Here is a 23,217-nt window from a genome sequence, read left to right on the forward strand (position 1 = left end):
CATGAGCGAAGGAAAATGCATATCCTGAAAACGTTGTACCGAAGTCAATGGCAGCAACAACAATCTTTGTCGATGTCATCAAGATAATCTGTCTGTTAACGCCTTAACTTTTAGTTTCAATTTACGCGAAATAGTTATTCGGTTTTTCAACACGGAAGTAATTTAACAAAGTGTATAATAAAGCAAAGTGTTTGAAGAGCGGAAAGAGCAATTGATGTGGTTTGATAACAGAAATAGTAAATCGGTTTGAAAATATTATCATCATTAATTTATAGCTCTCATGCTACACTGCAGATACTATCTAATCATGTTCAGTTTAACATAGATACTCTGAGAGGAATGCGTTCTACTATAAAAACTTTTAATTGAAACAACTTAAATCAGTATATGTACAAAGCTGTCCTAAAAGGTTTCAAGGACAGTACTTTTTATTGTCTAAACACTATTACTTTAGAAAAGTGAGACACGGAAGCTTGATATTGATCCTTGTTGTACAATGTGCTCTCTAGCTTCTTTGCCTCTCACAAAAAAATCTTATCAATTGCATTAATATTTTGATCAATACAAATGGCAAAGTGATTTCTCGTTTGCGTTTGATAGTCAGTTACCAATCGCAGCATGATTCTGGACATACTTTTTTCTGAATTTGACATCCATTTATGACGTACTATGCGAATCTTACACTAGAATATTTAATCATTAGATCCTGAAAATCGTCGTAAAATATATTCATCTTGGCTGAATATAAAAACTAATGTGGGTGTAGATCTGAAATCATCATAATTAAATAGCATTTAAAAATATGAACATCAGTAGCTTATAAGCAGTTTTAGCGACATATTTATTCTGCCTTACTTATACAGTGATTAGTGTGTATTATTTTCATACAATCATGTTCATTTTATGTTTACATAAATACGGTGTAGTAAATATTCATTTTTTCAAGTAAGTATTTGATCACAATATGTCTGTGATGTCAAGTCAATCCACTTCAGATTGTTTCCCGAATGGCCACAGTCTTGAGCAGAATGAATAGCTATACGAAGCGTTTCAAATAAAACTTTTCCTGCATCATGAATTCGTTCGAGGTTTTGTCAGAACATATCAGACACCATTCGTTCTATTTGTTTTTAATATCACTTCGCTGGGATGCATAAGAGTCCTTACCGTCCCTGTCCATTCTCTGGAACCCATACATATATCATATTTGAACATAGAAATACGTCAAGTTCACATTACAGGTCTCACAAACCTTGCTTTTAATTTGGAAAATTTTCAAGAAACATCTCTTTTAATATTTTTGAAACATTCATGCATCTGATTAAAAATTCATACACACCTTAGAGATCATATCGTAAGTTTATACATCAGGTTCTGTATTTTGACATGATTATTCCCCGTTTTGATCCAGGAAAAGTAGCAGTGCTGTTGTTTTGTTTGAACATCTTTGAAACCAATGAAGGTATTGGATTGAAACTTTAAAAAAGGGCTGTAAGAATCATACGTCAAGTTGTCATAGCAGGTCAAATGGATTTGACTTTTATTAGGACAACAATATTTCCCTATTTGGACTTTGAAAAATGTCCAGAAAATGTATTGTCCTTCAATATTCATTAAACTTCTGTATGCACTGGATTGAAACTTTACATAAATCTCGTATCATAATGCAGTTATACACATCGTGTTTGCGGTTTTTCAGGTTGGTCTTGAAATATGCCATTTGGATATTACATAAACCTTTGGGCACATACAGCAAACTGACATAAGAAGACATTTATACAAAATAGTTTCTCATTGTTGTACTAAATTGTTTACATTTTTGATATATTAAATAATGACATTATAACAGTGAAGCAGTTTACAGTGACTTGGTATAATGATACATCTTTAAGTAAAGAAGGCACAATAACCCAATAGCTCTTCAGATGACAATGGAAAGTACAGAACCGCGAGTTATGAAAACATTCTAAAACGTGCTATTCGGACAGTGCTGAAAACGGTATCCCCCAAAACACTATTTTATGACTTTTGAAACAGACAGAGAGAATATATATAATTCAAATAGATAGCAGGGTACTAGATTAAGAATCGCACATAAAATGTGTTTAATTTAAGGCATCCGATCCACAAAGCAAAGAGGTAAAATTTCAATGCCTGGTGACCCCATGGTTTTTTGGGGGGCTTTTTTTAATTATATATATCATTTGAAAGTGTTTTGTCTGCTGAACACGAATTAGGTAATACGATGACTAAAATGATAAGTACGAATCACTACAGTCTTGTTTTTGACTGCGAAATGATAAATCTTACACTGTAATAACTGGATTTCTGTTGAAGTATCATTGAAAAATATTAAATAAAAAAATGAAAATTTTATAACTTATTTTTGTCATGTAATTTATATTTTCTTTTTCAGTAGACAATAAACTTTCAAATGATACCTACATTATATGAGCTTACCAGGCATCAATATTTGATATATTTTAAAGGTACTGTTATATAGAACTTGCTTATCTGTGGACCGGATTCCTTAGCATGATCTATCCTACACTAAATAGATGTTACAATGATATAATTTTAAGATTCAATCAAATACTTATCTTTATTTCAGGCGAACAAATGTTTACGATCATTAAATGTTGCTTGGAACGGATTTGGTAAAGAGGGAGCAAAAGCTTTAGGTGAAGCCCTGCCGGAAAACGACAGTTTAACTGAATTAGATGTTACAAATAATAGAATTAATGCAAACGGGATGGCTTTGTTTATGATTGGATTACGCACTAATGAAACTCTACAAAGTTTAAAGGTAAGCGCTATTAATAACATAGCAACAGCATAGCAGCAAGCAAATATAACAGATTGTATGTTAGTATTTGAAAATATAAAATTTCATAATTACTTGTACTATGTCAGTTTACATAGCCAGACTGAATGCATGTCAAGGCTTTAGCAAACCTGTAGGAGAATTTCTATATCAAACCTAGATTATGTTCTGCTGAGTGATTCATTTGTTTGTACGGTATCAGCTTTGATTATTAGTTGTAAATTATATGATAGCGTACTGTATTTAAATTATTTTATCTGGTTTTAAATAACATAAACCGTCTTTTCTTGCAGCTTGGAATGAATCCATTCAGCAGTGAAGTTGCAAAGCATTTACTTCTTATTATAGAAGCTAATGAGAAATGTGCTTTAACACACCTAGAAATGTCTGTAAGTCTGTAATACTGGCATTTCATACTAGTTCATTACAATTTTAAAACTTTTCTTAAAATACTTTCGAACAAATTATTTACAAACATGTTTTCTTGTGTCAACATTTGGTGACAAGCCATTTTGCATATCCGGCATTTATATTTATGTTTAACAATAAAACATTATATATTGTAAGATTATACACCGCGTCATGCATGCTTGTATTTGATCACTGTACTCTTTTCCTGGTTTTAGTCGCTAATTAGTTTAGTTTATACTAATTTGTTTTAGCTCAATTGTAATGAAAGCTTTAAGCTTATTTAAACAACTCTCGAGTCTGTTTCCTAGAAAAATCGGTACTGGTGTCATATGAGAAGTCATGGTTGTGACCCCAATGGGGCTCAAACCCACGACCCCTGGGTTGAGCGGCCTACACCTTAACCACTAAACCACTGCTTCCCTTAATAAACGTTATTTCTAAAAAGAAGTCTGTCAGTTTTAAATTTCTGCTACAGGATGTGTCTGTAGACGAAGATGTTGTTGCAGTACTTGAACGGTTGGCTGGTAATCGACATTTAAGTGTAAATCACGGGAAAATCGTTCGCAAAGTACCCGAAAAGCCCTACGTCCCACCACCCCTACCTCCACGTGATCCTCTTGAATTAATGTTCGAGTTCAAATACGAGCATGGATACCGGACACTTGACCTACTGATGAGAATGGATAAAGATAATAATATGGTCGTCGACAGAGAGGAGTTTAAAAATGGGCTTTTGGTATGGTACCTCCTTAAGTTTGACACTTTTAGAGAAACATGAAAATGCCATGTAATTTATTATTTGTATATTCTATAATGAAATTTATTACTAAGACAAGTATACTTTATTAGATTTGTTTTTACTTTATTGTTTGTTTTTTTTTTTCCATAATTTCATTGTGAATACATTCTTATCTGCTATACCATATTGGGGACGATTTTGTGCTAAATAAACTCAAAACGTTCGCTTGTTTAGTCAATCTATATTTCAGGAAATGGATATTGAAGCTGATGATGATCAAATCGATGAGCTTATGTCTAGGCTGGACACTAACTCTGATGGGAATATTGATTATAGGTTAATATGTTTATTTATTATATACCTATATAAATTCTGTAAAACATCAGCTTGTATTTCACAGTTAAATATGGACAGGCAGAAAGAAAGTCCGTATTGTACCTTTTAAATTCCGTGTTGTACCTTTGTATTGTATGCTGCCGGACTACTTTCATTAATATGCATGACCTGACACAGTTCTATAAATAGCGCATATAAAAACTTCACTTAACTTAAGGCATGACAGATATAAAACTGTGATGATTTATATGATTGGATATCGGGGAAGCAGATCTGCATTTCGTCATAGACGAATCCAGAGCATTCTACTTATCATACACATATATACTAACTTGACAGTTACCAGATTTATCTATACATGAATAATAATAAATCCTGTTAAAGATGATCTCCGTTTCAAAAATATTAGTTATAAATCTTAAAAATCAATAAGAAAGAAATATAATTCTAAATTCCGCGTTTTATTTACATTCCTTCGTTTCCTTTAGTGTTTTTAATCCAGACAGACTATTGTTTAAAAACCAATGTTGTAAAACTATCACATTTCTTGATTATGTGTAGACAGTTTTCTGGGGCCAGCTTCACGAAACCTGCGTAGGACAAGTTAAAACTTAGGTGTCAGGTGTTTTTAAAAACACATCTTTAACCCTTATTATGGAGCGTATATAAGTTTTAAGTTACTTGTTTTCCAATCCATTCGAGTAATATTTTCTTTGTTTGTTTGTTTGTACTATTTTGATTGATGTATGTTTTTATCAAACTTTGTTAACTTAAATGTACTACTCGTGTTTGTAAATATAATTATAATTGTGGAAACAAATACAGTTTAAAACAACCCTTATCATGCTGGATACGATTGATTCTGCCTTTGCGACCAGAGTTTATCATGATTAGCCTGCACATCCATGCAGTCTGATCATGACCTGCACTGTTCGCCATTCAGTCAATATCTTTTTGGTAAACACCCCGTTTAACAGTCTATGGTACTATGTGAAAGATGGACACGTTCTTTATAGAAATTTAGCAGGGTCAGGGTTAAATGATTGAATAAACAGTTTTGATGGACCAGCTTCACGAAGTCTACGTAGGACAAAGTTAGAACTTAGGTGTAAGGTGTTTCACGACTATCATTTTACGTAAATTAATTTTAACTATTCGGCCTTTTTTAGAAACTTAGAGGAACAAAAATAAGATAGATTTACCCTAAAATTGCATCAACGACTCCGTTTTAAATGGATACAAGTAATAAATTTCGAAATAAATGTATCTCAAAAGTCCATACTTAGGACAGAACTAAGAATAAACTTATGAACGTTTGTGAAACGAGCCGCTAGTATATAAATGTCAAAAGTGTTAAAGAAGTTTTAAACTTTTTTTTCAGTGAATTCGTACAGGGAGAGAAAGAATACGGCTCTAGACAGAAGAGACACATGAACATGCAAACTCTGGGAAAAATACGTTCATTGGCAGCGGCTATGTTAAAACTTCGAGTGAAGGCACACATGAATGACGCAGAAACACGAAGACTTAGTACTCAAAATACGGAATCAAAGCTTACAGCACCGAAATAAATCAGTAGCTAAAACAAAACAGTGTATGGGAATAACAAATATAATTCAGGCGCGTAGCGTGGTATATTCAGTTACTGTTAGAGTAATATGCTATCAGAGTCTGATCAAAAGCTAGATACTCGAACGAAGCAATAGTGGGAACGGCTGGTACAGCAATGCTAGTACATAGTAGTAAAAGCTGTTTTTCTGTAGTTTTTTTAATTTCAGAAGAAAGATCATGGCAACACATCTACTGATAATATCCATCCATGACTTTTTCTCAGTCTTGAAAGTGGGATGTGGCCGGGAATGATGATGATGACTGCATGAAATATGTAAAAAGACTTGGGTGTTGTAATATTGTATTATAATTCTATGTAACTGTGTTATTTTGATTACGGAAGATACGCCACTTTTCATTGAATAGCATTCATTGAAAGCCGCCATATGAGCACATATGCGGAGGTCTCAAAAGTGAATGTTGGTACCTGCTTAACCAGGGGCCAAAGGGCATGTAGGTACTACCGTTTATAAAAAGGCTCAGTCTCGGACGAGTTTCCTTTGTTTCTGTTTTTTCTTTGTATTTATGTTTTGAGGAGGACCTTGTGTTAGACTGGCTTGTAATCAATAATGTAATTTATGTTATTATTATTATTATTATTATTATTATTATTAATATCATTATTATTATTATTATTATTGTTATAAAACAGTTTTGCTGCATGCGCGTCAAATGTAAACTTTCACTACCTTTACGAAGAGAAACTAAATAATAAAAGTCATTTTCTGTATTGAGAGCAACTGAAATCAGTAGATAGATGTTACATGTTCTTGCACTTTCTATAAACGGAGTGACTAAAATATATAGATAGAAATTTCAACTGTTATTGCCCATACAAGTGGAAACCAAAATTAAAGAAAAACACTTTCTACACAGAGAAACTGAACGATATAGACAGAAGTTTTAACTGTAATTGTCCCAACACATTGAAACTGAAATTAAAGGAAGGTACTTGCTACATTACAGCTGAAATAAATATAAAAAGCTTAAATCTACGAAATAAGAAGATGCCATTATCCTATGTTTGTGTCTTCTCTGGTGAGCTGATTGCATTTAGAATATGTAACATTAGAGTGCCGAATAGTTCAGCTGAATAAAACATGTTTAAAGCACCAGTACATTTTTACAAGGAATGTATAATGTCATACAGGCTGTGATTGTCCCAGCACAGGCTAATTCGAAAAGATAGTGTCTGTAGTGCTAACTAAGGATGTATGCCACCTTATTTTTACTTTATTTTCGTTTTCTATTAAAATTGATACCTTAAAAATATATACCAATCGCTGCCTTAAAAATAAAACAGCTACATTAAACCTCTCATGAACAGACTCAATCAAACTATTATTGCTATTATTCTGCTTTGTTGCATTCTATGCCTCCAAAGGGTCTTTTTACAGATTTTATCAAAATAATGTTAAGGTAAAAACCTTCCAGTAAAAGGGCATAAACTTTTGTTTCAAGCATATGATACATCTTTAAATACTTTTTCAAGGATGTAAATACCTTTTTTTTTAAAAAAAGTCTTTACAGTAAATACAGACTTAATGGAAATGTTAATTCTGAATGAAATTTTGTATGTAGAATTGTCGGATTGCGAGAATGCTGTGCACGAGAGTGGTTGTGCTCAACTTAAATAAAATTATCTATACTTCATTTAAACGTTCGGCCGCGGTGACTTGTGGTTACATTTAATTTGGAATATTTGAATAGCAATTTTCTGCGTGCTAGTTCATTCATTTCATTATATGCAGCTTGATATTGTGTAATTTATGGATATAGTGGCAAAAGCACTTGTTATAAGGTCTGCCAAATTACGCATATACAAACCATAACTGCACTAGGGAATCAGGCGGTGTGGCAATAGGACATGCATTATGTAAGTGTATTATATATTTACGATATTGTTACAACATTCAAACTATATGGAAAAGTTAGTATATCGTCAAAGGAACTATATGAATTAGGTTTGTATATCGCCAAAGAAAAAATGTATACGGGGTTGTTACAACATTCAAATGTGGATCTATATGCATAAGGTATGTATATCGCACAAAATTATGTACGTTTTTGTTACAGTATTCAAATGTGGAACTATTTAAAGTCTACGTAAATGTATGTAAGGAAGAACTGTTACTTGAAATTGTTTCAATTTTGCCAAGAAATTAGTGGATAAGTACGAAAACCCGGTGGTGACTTCACGTTCCACAATCCCCTTTTCCTATTTCTCACTTCTTATTATACACTATAAAACATATAGAAACGATGAAATGAGAACTTTACATTTCTCACTTCAGAATTTCATTTTTTTTATCGAAAACGAGTAGTGAGAACTGCAAAATGTGAAATTCACATTTCTCACGTCTCATTTCATAGCTCCAATATGTTTCACAGAGTATACGAGAATGAGATATTTGAAATCTGAACTTCACATTTCCACTTCTCATTTCAGTTTCTATATGTCTAATAGTGTATAATAAGAAATGAGAAATAAGAAATGTGAAATAAGATATTCACTTTTTCTCAATTCGCAGTTCTAAATTTTGTATCGAAAATGAAAAGCGTGAAGTAAAAAAATGTGAAATTCACTTTTCATACTTCTCATTTCATAGAGCCTATGTTTATAGCATAGACAATGAAATGAAAACTGAGAAATAGGAAATGAGAATAGTGAAATGTGAAGTCACCACAAGATTTTCGAAAGTAAGAGCTCTTATGTTTTAGATGATTTAATTATAATAGTGTATGCATTTTAAGTACAAAACTGTCTATTTTTCTTTAAACCCTTTAAACACTATTTCATGTATCGCGTTACGTGTATATGTATATTACGTAGCAATGGTGGACTTCCTACGACATACAGCAATGTTTCTGTTTGGTAGCATTTATGTTTATCCATTTTAGCACAAAATGAATCTCTAGAGACTCTAGATCTTAGTTGGAATCATATAAGAGGAAAAGGTGCAATATCTGTAGCCAAGGTTATCCGCTCCGAATCTTTCTATGTTCTTCATAGGTTAAATAATTCAGTAAGGAAAAAATACAGTAAAATCATTTAATTTTGTGGACATGAAATTTTAGGTTTTGAACAAAATTGCTATTTCGTTGGGATATGAATTCGTAGATTTCGGGAATTTTATTAGTTCGTTAGGATATAATTTTGTGGATGATACAACCACAGAATCAACGAAAATTAGTCCCTCGCTAATATTAATGATTTCACTGAGGGTGTCCGTCACAATTGCGAGTAATTTTTGCGTGAGAAATTTATTTATTTCCACTAGACTATTATAACAAAACTATTAAAAATTGTTAAGAAAATCTACAGTTTGTTATCTATAACATGATCCTTTGAAGGCATGGAAAGCAACGAAGCAAAATAATAGTAAACAAGGTTTGACTGAGTCTGTTCATGACAGGTTATGAGCCATGCAACATACCTCACGCCAACTAGCATCGTCGTACGCGGAACTCTATAATACCCCAGTCACACATACGGCGCGGATAGCTACGTCTAGCCACGGATAGAAACCGAGTAATTCGTATCGATCCGTACCTGAGCCGTACCTTAAAGTAGTAATCCGTATCAATCCGTACCAATCCGTTCGGCTCAGGTACGGATCGATTCGGGTTACTACGTTTCTATCCGTAGCTAGAAGTAGCTATCCGCGCCGTATGTGTGACCGTGGTATTACAGTAAAACTGATTCTGACTCCACGATCCCAAAGGACCAGAAAATATAACAAGTCAAAATAGGGAGAAACTTTTTACAGCCGTTACACATCACTTGAAGACTGCTGCTGTGATAATCAAAAAATCTATTAGAAGATCCTTTGGAAGCAAAAAAAAACAACAAAATGCAACCATGCAAAGTAATAGTAGACTTGGTTTGATTGAACCTGTTAGGTCTTTGATTTAAAATGCAATATCCACATATAACTAGAAAGTTATATTTATTCTAGTCACAGAGAAAGTTGATTGTCTCAGTTTGTCTCTTTCCGTCGGCAAAAATGAACTTAAGAAGGATTTCCGTTTCTCCAAAATGCATTTCGAGCTTATACTCTTCTCGTACTTTTTCAACTTTAACAGTGCCAATTTTGAAACAGCTTTCTTCCGTTACGTATTGTGGATTTTCTTCCGTTGAGGCATAAAATCCAAGACCCTCCTTTACATCAAATGTGTCCGAGATGTAATGCTTTTCAACTATAGTTCCTACGGGTACTGCCTCTCCAGCTCGTACAAATTTTTTAAATATATAACGACATCTGAATTCTTCATTTTCGAATACTTTGTATTTTTTGGCTGCCCTGTTTCAAATCTATTTATCACTTCGGTCCCGTAGGTATATTTACTGATCCTGCTCTTCATTATTCTTGGGAAATGACCAAGAAGAACTGCTCCTTTGAGGACCGATAATCCGGACTCGCTAGGAACGATCACTCTCTTATTTGGAAACGCTTCACGAATTCTTTGTTGTACTATCTCAGATTCTGCAAAGCAACCTACAAGCAAAATTGTACTGATGTTACTGCACTCATTCTCGGCTAAGATTCTTTTGACATGTTCAATGGTGTTTGATATTGAACTTGCGAAAAACTGTTTAAATACATCAACATTTATGTTGAGCTTATCCCTCTTGAGCTGGGTTATTTCAGCAAAGCGTCCCTTAAAGATGTGCTTCGAAATAGGACTACTGTTCAAGCTCTTGTATGTTTCTGCAAACGCTGCTGGAATCCTGAGTACTATGTTGCCTTCTTTCTCCTCAGATATTGCCCTCTTCTTTACTTCAAAGTCTCTCATCATGTCTAAAAAATCTCCAGTATGCTCTTTCTTAAATGTTTCAATAACTTTGGTTCCAAACATCTCTGCCAAACATCCAAGATAAGCATCATCAACTTGTGTACTGCCCCAAGCACCACCGCTGGCCTTTGCAATTTCAGAAAGACTGCCATCTTCTTGAACAGAGTGAACTGTGATGTCAACTGTTCCACCTGCAATGATAAAATATTACACACCAGTGTTGAAATTATTAGGTGTAATACCGCGGAATAGTACTAGTATTATATCTGACTTTTACTTATCCATTTAGAAAAAGTGGCGTATTTATGTACAAAATGAAACCAGAGTTTATTAACAGAAACAAAATTATTTCTTTGATATTTTTTAGGCTGAAACAAAGGCATTTATCCATATGTTAAACAGTATTTTGAAATACGGATTTTAACTGGCTTTTGTGTAATGTTCCTCTGTTTGATTATTTTTTTGAAACATGAAATTATTCAGCATATTGGAATATGTAATTAAATATGCTTTCACAATGTTTGGATCAAAGTTGTGTTATTTTAGACTAAAATTATAGAGAATAATAAGCTATCGAGACTAATTTCCAATTTCCAAAGCAAATAAAAAGGAGGAATAGAATCATAATTACTTTAACCTTTCTCCGTTTTTAGTGTTCCGATCGCATATGAAAAACATTAATGCTGTTGTTAACAAATTTATAGTGAACATTTTCGTACCTCCTAAATCAAGAACGATGTAACAAGTTCCCGGAAGAAAGCAGTCAAAAGTCATTGACTGGCCATCGTTGAGACGTTCTACCGGGAGACATTTACAGAAAGCCGATGCCGCCTCTGGCTCGAGAACTAGTTCAAGGCGCTTTCCATTTATACCAGCCTGAAATAATTACACATACTGATATGTTAATATACACGATGCTGTCAGTTGCTAATGGGGTTTTACAATAACTTGCAAACACAATTCTTGTTATATAATAGTATTTCAATGATATTTTGAAGTCTGTTTCAAAAGTTACAACTCAGACCTTCTTACAAAATACATCGTATCGAGTAAACAACTTTAATACAAACCTGAAGGGCAGACTCACGCATGAACTGTTTCGCTGCGTCTGTCCATATTGCTGGAACAGTCAGGACCCAGTAAATGTCACTTTCTTCAAAGCCTGTCACCCTCTTAAATATTGTCTCGGTCAGATTCTTCTTTAAGTATTTTATGGCTTCCGAAAACACTGTAAGAGCTGATAGTGGTTTCCTGTTTACTTCCAGCAGAAGCGTTTTTCTTGACAATACCTGCATTACAATACTAAACTTTTTCCACGAATGAAAGTATATTTAAATTTAAACTGAATTTATTATAACCAATGGCTCAAAGAATATGCTCAGGTTAATTTCAATATTATTTTCGATGACAGCACTAAAACGGTCCATTTATATGCAACGCGGGAGTTGTATGTTAGATGAATACGAGGTATCTTCTTTAGTTAGAGTAGTTTCTTCTCAAGATCTTGTTATGTCTTGCTAACGTACGTACTATTTTGTCAGAGTGACGTACTATATTGATAAACGACCATTCTATTTTCTTAAAGCAACATGCTATTATATCCAGTGAACATACTATCGTGTCAGAGTGACAAACTATTTTGTTAAACGACCATCCTATTTTCTCAAAATAACATGCTGTCATGTCCAGTGTGTATACTATCTCGTCAGAGTGATGTACTATTTTGTTAAACGGCCATCTTTTTTTTCTCAAAGTAACTAAATATCTTGCCAAGCTGACGTACTATTTTGTTAAACGACCATCCTATTTTCTCAAAGTAACATGCTGTCAAGGCAAGTGTATATACTATCTTATCAGCTAAATAGTAACCAACAAGTTAACACCACAACTAACATAATAACACAAAAATCAATAACATCGCGTGATTAGACAAGATGGCATGGCATTTTAACAAAATAGTACATCACTCTAACAAGATATATACACTTGACATGATAGCACGTTACTTTGAGAAAATAGGATGGTCGATTGACAAAATAGTACGTCACTCCGACAAGATAGTATTTACTTTGAGAAAATAAGATGGTCGATTAACAAAATAGTACGTCACACTGACAAGATAGTATATACACTAACCATGATAGCATGGGATGGTCGTTTAACAAAATAATTATTGTTTGTTTGTTTTTGGGGATTTTTGTGTGTGTTTGGGGGGAGGGGGTTAACGCCGTTTTTCAACAGTATTTCAGTTATGTAACGGCGGGCAGTAAACCTAAACAGTGTTCCTGGATTGTGTACCAGTACAAACCTGTTATCCGCAAGTAACTGCCAACTTCCCCACATGAATCAGAGGTGGAGGACGAATGATTTCAGACACAATGTTTTTATCAAATCGTCAAGGAGAACATACGCCCCGCCCGGGGATCGAACTCACGACCCCGCGATCCGTAGATCTGCGCTCTCCCTACTGAGCTAAGCGGGCGTGCTTGTTTAACAAAATAGCACGTCACACATACACTGGACACGATAGCATGTTCCTTTGAGAAAATAGGATGGTCGTTTAGCAAAATAGTACGTCAATCTGACAAAATAGTACATACGTTAGAGATGATAGCAATGCAATTCAACATGATAACAAAGTAATTAACAAGACTTCTAGGTTACACTATACCAATTCAGTTCCTTTTTTATTTCATATAAACAGTGAAATCTTACGACCTCATTTTCAGTACTTTATGGCATTTCAATGATATGAAAACCATATATAGTCAATTAGTATAACATGTCTTCTTTTACGTCGCTTTTCATGGAATTACATGCAAGTGTATCATTGAAGGTTCCATGTGCAACGCCGTATGAACACATCTGCGGATGTCTCTAACTTATTTTTGTACTTGTAGCATGTGTAAATGTTGAGTTCTGCTCAGCCCGGGCCTAGAGGGCGGGGACGGTAGCATGCATTTCAACTACCGTCCATGAACAGGCTCAATCAAACCGAGCCTGCAACCGTTTCGTTTTTGTCATGTTGAGCGACCTGTGGAGTTTCAATTTTCTTACAAAAAATTGTTGCGATGTTATGTTACATATAAGAAAAATATTCTGTTCTGGAAAACATAATTACCCTCTGAAAATGCTCCCATGAAAATTGCCGTTTAGCAATTACGCGTATGTAGACATTTTCTCAATGAATAAAACTAAAACCTAGAAATTCACAATGAAAATGGTCTAGATCTTTTTTCAATACAATAAGCAATAAAACTAAGCCAAAAATATAACTGCCACATCCTCATATGATTCATTGTACCAGATTTCATCAACAGCATCGAACTACATTTTGGACTACTTCACATGTAACACAGAGTAGTCACTTCCTGTTTGGTGTAAACAGTCCAAAACAAAATCTTGAGAAGATACTACTCTAAATAAAGAACATACCTCGTATCCATCCAATATAAGACAGCTCAGGCGTTCCATACATTTACCTTATTTTGATGAAGTATCATCTTAAACCTCCGAAAGAAGTACCAGTCAGAATGCATGTCTTCTTCCGCCAAATCCGAGTATTTATCTTCTGCTTCATATCCAAATGAATGGAATCGTTTGTCGGGACTAAACAATATTGACGTCGGTGCCTACGTAAATTAATAATAAAATGACAATTTAAAATTAAATTTTCTTGCTTAAACTAGAAACGAATAAAGAAAATAATCTTTATATATTGCATATATTATAAATAGGTCATACTTTATTATATGTTTTGATACTGATTATCTAAGACAAAGCTACACAGTGTACATCTAATTATATAAATATTTAGGACGGATAGATATTGGATACTGTTGGCGTACATTTATTAGCGCGGCAAAAATTTAGCGCAAACGCAATTTTTGGTGAAATATCTAATTAATGCGAAGACGTGAATTAGCGCTCTCGCGAGACCGCTAATTTCTAATTTTAGCGCTGTCCGAGATGAGGCTCTCGGAGATTTACGGAGATTCACGAAGATTTTCGGAAATAATTTTAACCGTCGGCAATTTTTATGTAATGTGTTTCTGCTGTAATTATTGTAATACGAATCTGACTGTCGACCCTATACAACCTGAACATGCATGACTTCAAGATAGTGTGCCGTGATGGTACTTGTATTTTTTCAATGATACTTTCAACTGTGATGTAGCTTTATGTTTACGTACAGTATATAAAGTATAATGGGTCTATGACAAAACATCGACACGACAAAACGCCGACGCGACAATTGATCGATGCGACAAAAGATCGTCATGTCGCATAGTGTCGTGTCGGCGTTTTTTCGCATTTATGGTCGAAAATAATTTTGATCATACGATTATCATAGGTTCATGATTTTGATCATACGATTATCATTCATAAGTATTTACGTGCACTAAATGCCCTAAATGAACCGAGTATTGAACATCTTTACAATAAATTGACCGAAAATAATTTTATGATCATAACTAATAATTCATAATTTTGATCATACGATTATAATTTATAAGTATTTACGTTTTTGTAGAATAAGTCTAAGAGCACGTATAATCGGACGATGAAATGCTCCAAGTACTGACTTTTTTTGTCGTCACAATAGAATGAATATAATTGAATACATGTACTAAAAGAGTGAAAACACTTCCATCTTCGTCCATAGTGATGGAGTTCGTTACTTCACAAAAAGGAAAGTTACAACTTGTGTTTGATGGATATATTTTTAATAAGGACAGAAGTTGTAAGGATAAAGTAGTAAAAACGTATTGGCGATGTGTCATACAAGAATGTTCAGGTCGAGCTGTAACCATCGGGGAACCACCGAATACCGAAGATGTTCAGGTCGAGCTGTAACCATCGGAGAACCACCGAATACCGAAGATGCCCGAGGAACAAAACGCTACACCATCATAGAGGCCCTTAGAATTACCAATATCTAAATAAACAAACTGAAAAAGAAAGCAAGAACTTACTCTGGAAGTAAATCATAGTGGCAATAAGCACGTTATTATTGTATTTTTTACACGCGATCTGTTTCAGGCCTGTACCACCATAAATAACCGAACATGGGCGAATATTAGTTTTTTAAATGTGTATTATATATTTTTGGATTAAATTGATCATAAACATCAAAATATATGGACGATCTTTTGTGAATATATAATATTTTAATAAGTATACTAACTGAATTACATCTGCTGAAAGTTTTTACCTGTGAAATTCGTGTTCGTGGACTGAAATAAAAAACATTGCAAACTTTGCGCTAAACAAGCTATCAAAGAACAATAAGTGAAGGCAAAAAAACAAAACTAAAAAGGTATATATATATATAACTGCACTTGAAAAAAAGACTACTTATTATGAAATGAATACCTTCCTAGGAGATCAAAACAGGTGTTGTTACGCCATGACAAGGTCCAAATCTTATAAGTTACTTGAAGGCTATCTATCCATCATGATATGATGATCAAAATTAACGTCGTTTGAGACAAACGACAATGTGGCGCGGCGTTAGTGAAATTCTATAGTTTAACTACAGTAAGTATTCGGTGGTTATTGTTTGACAATTCGTAAAAAACGGTTATGGCGTTGATTTATAACAATAACTGTAAGGCTAATGTTTCCTTCTAAATAATCAAATAGTTAAAAGCGATAGTATTGTATACAGGGTTGTCAAATTATCTCTGTTTTATTGTTTTATGCTTTTGTTCATAATTACTAAATGTATACAGTTCAACAACATATGAATGACAAATACATCGGTTTTAACGGTACAATGAAAACCAATCTATTTATATAAAGTTTGCTATGATCAAAGGAAATCGCATAACTTGAGTCGATACTGACAGATATAATCCACTAAAAAGACGTTTTGTTGTTTTGCCAATATCTTAAACCTTACCGAAATAATGTCTTTAATTTTGCAGAGTAAGGGAACGTATATCATTTTTTGTCATACTTCAATTAATTTGAATGAATTTAAACAATATTGCTAACATTTTTTCATTATTGGAGACTAAATTACAGATATTATCTTACGAATATGAACATACAGAAATGCAGAAATGAGCTGTTATCTGTGACATAGAATGATATTATCTGACACGAAACTTGTCTAGTAAGTCCTAGTATGTCCATACTAAACTCTTTGTCATCAAAATTGAGTTGTTGTCACATAAAAGATACCAATGTTGCACTTAATCGAGCTGGTATTACATTTTGTGTCAGCTGTGTAAGTTTGGTCAGTACCTGACAACAATTTTCACAACTGCACATTTTAATATCACCACCCATTAATTGAACATTAACCGTAAGTCTTAGTCTTGACTGTCTGAAGATTTAGACCGAAACTTTCAGATATGTGTAAAAATTTCAAGGTAATTTAACCCCTGAAAATGAAGAAAAAGTGTGAATAAATTACATGTCGATGTTTGTGTCAATGTTTTTTGCCGAGCTTTTGTCGCGTCGGCGTTTTGTCGTGTCGATGTTTTTTGTCTGTCGATGTTTTATCGCGCTCCCAGTATGATATTGCCTACGTAAATTTATTGTCTTCTTGTATTTAATTATAATAATCTGCGTGTTTTATATTCTGTATACTAGTTATAATTGCTGAAATAAAACGAGATTGTCACACATTTTAATCATTGAATCCCCTTTGTCCTACATGCATTGTGTCTTAATACAAACGTTCACACCTTTCCGTAAACGAGCGACTGCAACAACGGACATGCCCGAAGGTGACACGGAAATCGATAACAACTTAATCAAATGATAAAATAACACAAACTGCAAGCTTAAATATTTTATTTTGCATGATCATATATTTAAAATGATAATATGAACAATAACCAGGAATATCATACGAACCTTAAAATATTAGCAAGCAGTGTAACTAGTGCAAACTCTCAAGAGTATTTATTTGCAAAAGTTCGAAGAAAACATCATCAAATGAAAATGTACACGAAAATGCTTGGACAAATTAATGCACGGACATGAATTAGCGCACGTGCGATAGCGCTCAAAGCGCTGTTATTAGTACACCGCTAAAATAAGTAAGCCTACAGTAGATATAATCATATATATTTTATACCAAAATTATATAGCATCCTTTTCATGATGAACACATTCGAAGTTACGTAACATAGAAACACATCCACTCAAAAATGTATCCTCTACCAGTACAGATGCAAAGCAATCTAGCCAAAGGGAAAGAGAAAGCCTCAAACACACACGCAGACAGAGAGAGAGAGAGAGAGAGAGAGAGAGAGAGGAGGGGGAATTTAGACTTAGGCATGTCCTGCTTACACGGCCTACTTGGATTCAGTGTTGTTATATTTTCTGGTCATTTGGGATTTTGGAGTACGTTCAATACCAGTGTAACAGGATTCCGCTTAAACCGGTGCGAGGGGTAAGGGATGGGGTCGGCTTGATGGGAGCTTCACTTTCCATTACATCTTATTAAACAGACTCAATCAAACCGAGTCTGCTATTAGTTTGATTGGTTGCATTGTATGGTTCGAACGGATCTTCTTATAGAGTTTATTGACTAGCACTTTTTGAATAGACATCCTTGTTCCTGGTGCAGAGTACGGATACACGACTTCCTTCCCCCTGTATAAAGCGAGTAAGTGGGAATTACTATGAACAGAAATTCCAGTACCCAGACCAGAAATCATTACACATATCTTCCTAACAAACAACATACCTACCTGCCAGTGCCCAAGCCGGAAATCGTTACACCTATCAAACGCTACCGACCTTCCAGTGCCAAGACCGGAAATTATTACATTGAACAAACAACCTAGCTATTTACCCGAGCCCAGGTGGGAAAACATTACACGTAATAAACAACCGACCTATCTACCAGTGCCCAGGCCAGAAATCATACACTTAACAACCAACCTACCTACTTACCTACCTACCAGTGCCCAGGCCGGAAATCATGACACGTAACAAACAACCTACCTACCTACCACTGCCCAGGCCAGAATTCATTAAACTTAACAAACAACCTACCTACCTACCAGTGCCCAGGCCGGAAATCGTTACACTTAACAACCAACCTACCTACCTACATACCAGTGCCCAGGCCAGAATTCATTAAACTTAACAAACAACCTACCTACCTACCAGTGCCCAGGCCGGAAATCGTTACACTTAACAACCAACCTACCTACCTACATACCAGTGCCCAGGCCAGAATTCATTAAACTTAACAAACAACCTACCTACCTACCACTGCCCAGGCCAGAATTCATTAAACTTAACAAACAACCTACCTACTTACCAGTGCCCAGGCCGGAAATCGTTACACTTAACAACCAACCTACCTAACTACATACCAGTGCCCAGGCAAGAAATCATAACACTTACCAAACAACCTACATACCTACTAGTGCACAGGCCAGAAATCATTACACTTAGCAAACAACCTACTTAGCTACCACTGACCTGGCTGGAATTCATTACATTTAACAAACAACCTACCTATCTACCTACCTGTGCCAAGGTCGGAAAACATTACACTTATCTACATAACAAACAACGTACCTACCAACGTTTCTTTTCGATCAAATATTTCTTTTCTTGTCTAACCAATTGTACAATGAACAATGAACAAATGTTTGCAATAAAAACATTGCAAACGCACTGTTTTTTCTGTACTTTACCCTTTTGAAAATAATTAATTTGGACCAGGTGTTATTTGTGTAATGCAGATTTATCATTTATCATAGTGTTTACCATTGAAATATTACCTTAAATTGAAATTATGAAAAGAAAACGATTAAAATACTGACGCTGAATGCTTGTATATAACAAGACGGATATACTACTTAAGTCTTGATTTGATCATTTATTTGCATGTAGTTCAGGCTTTCTGAAACTTCTTATTTGATTTCCGTGTATTTCCCCTTTAAGTAGTCCTATCTGTCATTCAATTTATAAATGTGTTTCCCTAATTATAATTGGATTATTGCGGGAAGAACTTATAAGATTGTGAAATAGTTGTCAAGTACATGCATGTTGTACATCAGTCCAATAAAATAAATTCAGATCCACTATTTAAGCTGAAATATAGTTTTAATGTTGTGTGTACCATGAACACACATAGTAAAAAATTCATCAGTATGTACCTTGAAAACTGTTTAAATGAAATAAATTAACAGTACGTTTTTAACCATACAGCTGGTTCAAATGTGTTATTTTGAATCATTGATTGATCTCTAGTAGTATATCTTCATGATGCATGACCTAGACCTAAATACTTCTCCTTCCCTCCGGGGTGTGCACGTCGCGAAGAAGGCTCAAGGCATCGACGGCTGTAGACCATAATTATATTGGGGTGCAGCCGTCGGTGTCCCGACTAAGACCGGAGGGAGCGGCCCTGAGGAGGACTTGGGACGACGCGGATGTGCCATAAAGACTCTCGACGATTCTGCACGGGCCATCACTATACTTTGGTACATTATCACAAACAGGATTCGGCCACCCGGCTCCAACAACTCGTGTGGTATTGACGGGACCTCTGTATGGCGTCAGACGGCACAGGCAACGATGAACGCTGTGGTTGACACATTCGAGGCACACCCCGAGTGGCACGGACGTGTTGACCAGAGAGAAGATCTACCAGTACGGTTCACCAGACAGCCCAAGCTTCTCAAGAGGGGAGGGGCATCAACACCAGCGACGAGGCACCAGCCTGCACCATGCGGCGACCAACCGCCCTTGTAAGGACGAGCTTGCCACCTTACCTTCCGTATTGTTTGCAACCACGTCTTGGGTCTCTGTCGTTTATGGTCTCATTGGCCGTGACAGTGAACTACTTTCGGCTTCAAATTTATTTGGACCTTTTAGCGTAAACTCTACGGAAATTGCCTAGAGGTAAATTGTTTTCACCACTTTGGCTCAAAAAGTTACCTTTAACGGCATGCCTGGTGACATGCCGGGGGTCTATACTCTACATAGCTAAATGCTATACTGTGCCCGAAAGGGTGAATGGACCCTGATTAAACTTAAATACTGACTGATTGACTAGACCTAAATACACTGTATAGAAAACATGTTTGTTTTCACTACCAAAAGTATGATAATAATACTGTCCCGTGTCTTACCATAATTTTAGAATCTCATCTCAACAACTTAATAGAATCAATCGAAAATATAAAAATGGTGCAACTATAAATAAGAAGGCAGTAACTATGAACGTATAATTACCTTGAGTGACAAATGACCTCCGCCGATCCAGTGATTTGTCTGAATCTTCAATGGATCATTTTCATAATCATGAGCGAAGGAAAATGCATATCCTGAAAACGTTGTACCAAAGTCAATGGCAGCAACAACAATCTTTGACGACGCCATCAAGATAATCTGTCTGTTAACCCATTAACTTTTAGTTTAAATATACGCGAATTACCTATTCATTTCTTAACACGGAAGAAATTTAACATAGTTTATATTATACTAAGTATTTAAAGAGCCGAAAGAGCGCTTGAAATATCAAAGCGCTGAAAGCACTGAAGGCCGGTTGTCCTGAAAAAGGGCAAACGAAACAGAGCAACACAAAAACTTTCACCTGAAATTCTAAGTCAAAAGGGGGATAATTCATGAAGTATTGGAGCAAGAGTTATGCCCCTTGTGTCATTTGATGTAGGTTATAATGAGGAATAACTATTTTAAGTTTGAAAGAAATCCATCGAGTAATTACAGAGATAAAGAGAAAGTGCTTCAAAACTTTAACCGTAGAGCGGACGCGGAAGGACGCCAACGCCGGGTGGAGTAGGACAGCTTTCCATACTTCGTATAATCGAGCTAAATATTGGCTCGATTCGGATTAACTAGATTTGACTGTTTCATATAGCACTACGAGTACACCCATTTTATTTTCTCAGTCCAAATTAAGCAAAAATGAGAAACTTACAAAGTACAGTTTTGTTTTAAATGGAGTTAACAGGAAGCGATGAGAAAAATCAGGATTGAAACATTAATTTGAAGTCACTTAGATTTACGAGGGCCATTCAATATATAATGTGAACTATATTCCATATACTTATCAGTAGCAATAATGGTGAATATTTACACTTAAAATCAACATAAGCATCACATGCTTTAATTTTTCCCTCCTTGGAAACAATGTCCTTGCTAAGCTACCGTTGCTAGGCAATGAGAAAACAAGTCTTAAAGCACTTAGCCACATATTTTTCACTGGTTAACATGCTAACAGATACCTATAAATAGCGTATATTACATGTCGATAGCGTGTCATCAACACTGTTTCTATGATAAAAACATGATGAAATGATAAAACACAAAACATTTAAGCCAAATATTGTCAAGAAAATTGGCAAATTTCCAAAAGAGGTCCGTTTTATCATACACCTATATGAAAAATGTCTATACATTACTGTACCAAATAGGTTGTCAATCTACTGAAAAGTAAAAAAAAATAATGCTTAGTTAACAGTATTTATTGAATGAAATCTGGAAAGTAGATCCTTCGGAAGCACCTAAAACAATGCAAATAGTGAAAATTGCAGACTCGGTTTGATTGAGTCTGTTCATGAGCAGTAATGGAAAATGCAACACTGACCCTTGTATATAAAGTACCTACTAGTATCCTAAGTATACAAATTAAAGGAAGATAATAGCAACAACATAACTAAAACTATACAGATACAGAATAGTTTGCAAATGCCCATGACTGATGAAGTACTAAATGTCCGAGCCAAAGGCAAGATATTGGTGTGTTACTAACCACTGTGGTGACTTAGCGAGCCAAGGAAAGTGGGCATGAAAACCACTGACGAAGATATAAATTAAAAGAACTATTATCATGCTATAAAGGTAAACAGTGAAATGGCTTCAAAAATGTAAATATACACCCGATCAATATAGTTTGAGCATGACACAGTACAGACACTCCTAATGTCGACATTCAGTCCAGACACACTCCGTAACTAACAATAAATATGGAACAGTCACTGACTATCAAGCCATGGCAAGTTGGCATTACAACCATTGATGAGCATAATAAAAAAAAATAGGAATACCGTATAGCGGGTTACTTCTGCGGTCAAAATATTCTGCGTTTTGGCACCAAAAATTGTGAAACAAATTTCTGCGTGTTTAATTTCTGCGTTTTCACATAAAAGGAAGAGAAATTTCTGCGTTTTTGACGCCAAAGAGGAGGTAATTCCTCGCATGATCGGGCGTTGTGAAAATGATAGCGTATGAAAACAATAAACTAAATTACCGCTAACTGTTGTAAAATAACTTTGCATTTAATGAATATATTGTAGGATATAATAACATGAGAATTGAAAAAAAAATATAAGTCCAACAAAAATTGCACAAACAACAACTTCAAACTACGGTATATCGGCATAACGGTTGCACTTATATAAAGGTTGTTAAAGTATAGTTAGGAAGATCTTTGCTAACAAGGTGTTAATAAGAACAACACAAGTGAAAATCACTCAGTTTATTTCATTCACAG

The 23,217-nt window shown here is 34.9% G+C and overlaps 2 protein-coding genes across 3 annotated transcripts; one reads left to right on the forward strand and one right to left on the reverse strand.

Annotated features, from left to right (window-relative positions):
• The first annotated feature begins 1,456 nt into the window (after window positions 1-1,456).
• Window positions 1,457-6,555, forward strand: LOC123558395 (leucine-rich repeat-containing protein 74A-like). Its single transcript, XM_053533658.1, has 6 exons — window positions 1,457-1,462; window positions 2,612-2,806; window positions 3,118-3,213; window positions 3,711-3,971; window positions 4,225-4,310; window positions 5,692-6,555. The coding sequence occupies exons 1-6, from the start codon at window positions 1,457-1,459 to the stop codon at window positions 5,879-5,881; spliced, it is 834 nt and encodes a 277-aa protein (XP_053389633.1). The 3' UTR covers window positions 5,882-6,555.
• A 2,076-nt stretch (window positions 6,556-8,631) lies between these two features.
• LOC123557174 (heat shock 70 kDa protein 12A-like) lies at window positions 8,632-21,164 on the reverse strand. 2 transcript variants are annotated; one of them, XM_045348473.2, is made up of 5 exons: window positions 20,937-21,164; window positions 14,201-14,350; window positions 11,789-12,007; window positions 11,438-11,594; window positions 8,632-10,909 (listed from the first exon to the last, which is right to left on the reverse strand). In XM_045348473.2, exons 1-5 carry the CDS (start codon window positions 21,081-21,083, stop codon window positions 10,131-10,133), a joined length of 1,452 nt encoding a protein of 483 aa, XP_045204408.2. In that variant the 5' UTR covers window positions 21,084-21,164; the 3' UTR covers window positions 8,632-10,130. The 2 variants fall into 2 exon arrangements, with proteins under 2 accessions (XP_045204408.2, XP_045204409.2); XM_045348474.2 differs by lacking the exon at window positions 20,937-21,164 and adding an exon at window positions 15,505-15,640.
• Between the last annotated feature and the right edge of the window lie 2,053 nt (window positions 21,165-23,217).

This window comes from Mercenaria mercenaria, unplaced genomic scaffold (genome assembly GCF_021730395.1).
Source record: "Mercenaria mercenaria strain notata unplaced genomic scaffold, MADL_Memer_1 contig_2958, whole genome shotgun sequence".
In the NCBI taxonomy this organism is placed as follows: Eukaryota; Metazoa; Mollusca; class Bivalvia; order Venerida; family Veneridae; genus Mercenaria; species Mercenaria mercenaria.